At 30.1% G+C, this 3,854-nt stretch overlaps 1 protein-coding gene across 1 annotated transcript in view; it reads right to left on the bottom strand.

The window, feature by feature from the left end:
- The window catches only part of LOC106679270 (kinesin-like protein CG14535), a gene marked incomplete at its 5' end in the record, with an annotated part of 43,365 nt that overhangs the window by 8,762 nt on the left and 30,749 nt on the right, over positions 1 to 3,854 (bottom strand). The window contains 5 exon segments of the mRNA XM_067048187.1: positions 320 to 483; positions 1,440 to 1,559; positions 1,631 to 1,757; positions 3,026 to 3,156; positions 3,427 to 3,644. Of these exon segments, the coding sequence (XP_066904288.1) occupies positions 320 to 483; positions 1,440 to 1,559; positions 1,631 to 1,757; positions 3,026 to 3,156; positions 3,427 to 3,644 (760 nt within the window).

The raw sequence follows: 3,854 nt of genomic DNA, 5'->3' as shown, positions 1-3,854 counted from the left end.
TAATATATTCACTTAAACATCTGAAAATCATGTTTTCGCACGTAAGTATTTAAAATCTTTAAAAAACTCAACAATTATTTACAAGGATATAATAATATGCATACCGTAAATATTAAAAAAAATATGTAATACTTACATAAAATATTATAGATAAAAATAATTGATAAACATAGTAATGTGTGTATATATAAAAGTAATAAATAATAAAAATATATACAAAAAAAAATTATTGAACTATTTAAATAAATTATTAAATTGGGAATAGCATAGGATATTTAAAAAATGTAGGTCAGTATTTAAAACTAAAAGAAACACTTACAGGTAGGTAAGCGGGCTCACTGGCTATACTGTTCACATCAACATCACTAGGAGGACCTGTGATAAAATCAGAGAACATGAGCGACTGACACCTCGACACTGGTTTCATTTCAGCTTTTCGCAATTGGTAGAGATCTTGTAGCGCGCTCAGCTCTTCATAATTACCTAATTAAACAAAAAAGTTTATTTTATTAAATTCTAATTGTAAGAAAATTTATAAACAAATTAACATCAAATTAATCAAAACCAATAAAAGATTAGCGATGTTGCATCCTATTTTTAATAGAAAATCTTACTTGGGAGCAGTATCCTTCACAAAACGAAAAAAAATTGCAGGATTCCGAAACAGCCAATTACATTACGAACAAAAGAGAAATCGATAGATGATTACATAAAAAAAAAAGATTTATGGAATTCTACTGCAAGCTACCAACAAAGAAGCAGTGGCATACAACTCAGGCAATCCAACAACGCAAAGAATGAAGCCAAGACTGATTTAAGACATCCTATTATAAACTATTTATTGATTTATTTTTATTATGATTATTATTTTACTTTTCATCACAAGTCAATTTTTTTGTTAATTTATTCTATAAATATTTTTCTCAAAATTATCTAATTGTTCTTTGGTATTTTTAATTATAATGGTTATAGCAATTAAAATAGTGATGCTTCTTGCACCAGACTATCCTCCCCGTCCCCCACAATCAAGTGTTAAAAATTAATTCACAAACTGTTACAACAACCAGGGCTGATATGATAATAAAGAAACATAAAAAAGAAAATTTATTGGTAAAATTTGAGGGAAAGTATAGGAAGTATAGCACGTCTAACATGAGTTTTCCTTTAATTCCTTTTTTTTTTTTTTAATTTTCCTTTTACAAAGTCCAGGAAAGGAAGTCCATTCGATTGAGAGGAGAGAAGAGTGGTGGGGTGAGGGTTGGCGGGAGTACATTTGCTACTGCACATCCTTCCTCCTTTATCCACAGGCAAACATATCTTAGATGTAAATGAAATAAAAAGTGCTTATAAAGGTGAAGAAATTGTATTGATATTGTGTACTATATAAATATTTTCTAAAAAAAAAAGAAAAAGATTTTTGGTTTCTAATTTTTACTTACATTTTCTCGCTAGAAGATCAACAGGGCTATCTATCCTTTGCTGCCATTCGTTCATTTCCTTGTAGAGAGTGCCGTTTCTTGGAATCAGTTTTTCAAAATCATTAACCACTGACATGGAATCTGAAACATTAAAAATCAGAATATTAAAAATAAATAAATAATTTGATTCTTCAACAGTAAATGATATTCACCTGTAAAAGTAGAAACTACAGTCAAATTTTCTTGACTGAGAATCCTTAAAGGATGCGCCCTCTGATCTACTTCAGGCAAAGGGTTTTCAAGCTCTCCCATACAAAGAGCAATGTCTTCCTCAGTCACCTACGACAAATGAATTATTTACAAAAGTACTTTCATAATACATTTCATTAACTATAAATAAAATAGTAGAATAATCAAATAAATAATAATATAATAAAAATAAAATAGAATGGATAGCTTAGTGGTAAGGCCACTACTAACTCCAAGGGCTCGGGTTCGAATCCGACTGTGGCAGATAATTATTTTCAATACAATTCAAAAGAAATGTTGTGCTCACTTAGTTGATGCAACACCAGAAACCAAGCATTTTTGGTTGAACTAAGTTTCATACAGACATTGAAAAGGATTGCAAACCATGGAAGACTTAAGGGAGAGTGTCCTTTTTATTTCTTAATGTAATCGATTTGTTGTTTGAAAATAATCTCAGAGGTAGGAACTTTTTAAAACTTGGGTTTCAATAAAACTACTTTTGGACATGTTTGAGTAAAAGTAAGAGGTGGATTGAATTAAATTGTTCCATGAATAAAATTTTTAAAAAATGATGGTTATCTTTCAGCATCAGATTATACAAGTTCAGGACTAATTGTGTTATGAAGCTAACCTCTCCAGAACTTTTCAGTCTAGAACAGAACTAGAACAAAAGCGAATCCTTGAACCAGCACCCTTAGTGGCAAAGAAGATCTAATCGAAGCTAGTTCTATTTTCCTTCATGCTCCAAACCTTTAATCACATGGCTTTTAGCTGATCACAAGATACATTTTATTTCTTCATTGGAGAATATTTTACTCTCACAGAAAACAAAAAAGTTTTTATTGGAAGATAATTAGTAGACCATATGCGATTATTGTCAAGGTGGCGGTCAAGACATAAATGATGCTTGAGTCCCATCACCTCACCATCCTATTGGATACTATTGCATTTTAACTTTTTGACTAAATAGGGAGAGATCCTAATGTAACATAATAATTTAAATAGAGAGCAATGATGAAAGGTAATTATTTTAATTATATAAAAGCTCTTAAATTATTTGATTTATAAACCGAATAATTGAAACTCTTGATATGCTTTGCACAGTACCTGATTATGGTGTGATGGCCCTGAAACTTTATCATCTATGAGTGGTTTTTAATTAGAATAATTTAATTATGGAAGATAATTTTTCATTACACCTAACTGTATAAGTTATATTTAATAAATTTGAGCTCCTTAGAAAAAATTAATGCCATGTTTGAATTGAGAGCATTATAGTCATATGAAATAAGCTGCGAATATGCCGGCATGAAAATAACAGTTGTCCTGTATTATATTAAATTGTTGTACATTATTACCTGTAAACAACAGTCTTGCATAGGAACTGGTTCCATAGGTTCTTCAATTTCTATTATTTCAATTTCCATTTCCTCATCGTCAACATATTCTGGTTCAACTCCAGAGCATTGTAACTTCTCTAACGGAACAACTGAAAAAAAAAAAGGTGTTTTAAATATTATATTAGACTTGTTACTAATTTACATTGTATTGCTCCTTATCAAGAAAAAATGCTTTGAATGAATAAAACTTTTAAAATTAGTAAATATTCTATTTAATTTAAATATTTAATGTGAGAAAAAAAAAATATTAATGAGTGTGTAGTTAAGTTATAAACGACTATTTCAGAAACTTTAAGATTTGTTTATATAATATTAATTATTAATTATTCATAATCAGTGAACTAAAATGTTGTACTTACCCTTTGATACTGGGAAGGATGGCGATGGCCTGTCTGGCTGAGTGACCTGTCTCGGTCGATCATGATGCCTAGTGACGATAGCGGTCTGGTTCTCGACCCATTGCCTGATCATGTTCTTTTTGTGAGTGTCCATGAATCCATATCCTTTGGGTCCGTCCACCCATGTTTCTTTCTTCTCTCGGCCTCGATGGATGTTACGAGCTTCGGATATCCTTGACCTGAGATCAGATGGATTTGCTTTATATTTGTACTTTTGGCCTAATGTATTTATTCATTTATTATTATTATTTTTTTTTGTACACATGAATTAGAACACTACTTTAAATTTTAATGGAATATAATTGTGGATGACTATGTTGGGTTTTTCTGTATATATATATATATATATAGAACACTACTTTAAATTTTAATGGAATATAATTGTGGAT

This window comes from Halyomorpha halys, unplaced genomic scaffold, assembly GCF_000696795.3.
Source record: "Halyomorpha halys isolate HHAL.00 unplaced genomic scaffold, Hhal_1.1 Scaffold189.1, whole genome shotgun sequence".
Classification (NCBI taxonomy): Eukaryota; Metazoa; Arthropoda; class Insecta; order Hemiptera; family Pentatomidae; genus Halyomorpha; species Halyomorpha halys.
This window is presented reverse-complemented; position numbering and strand designations above follow the sequence as displayed.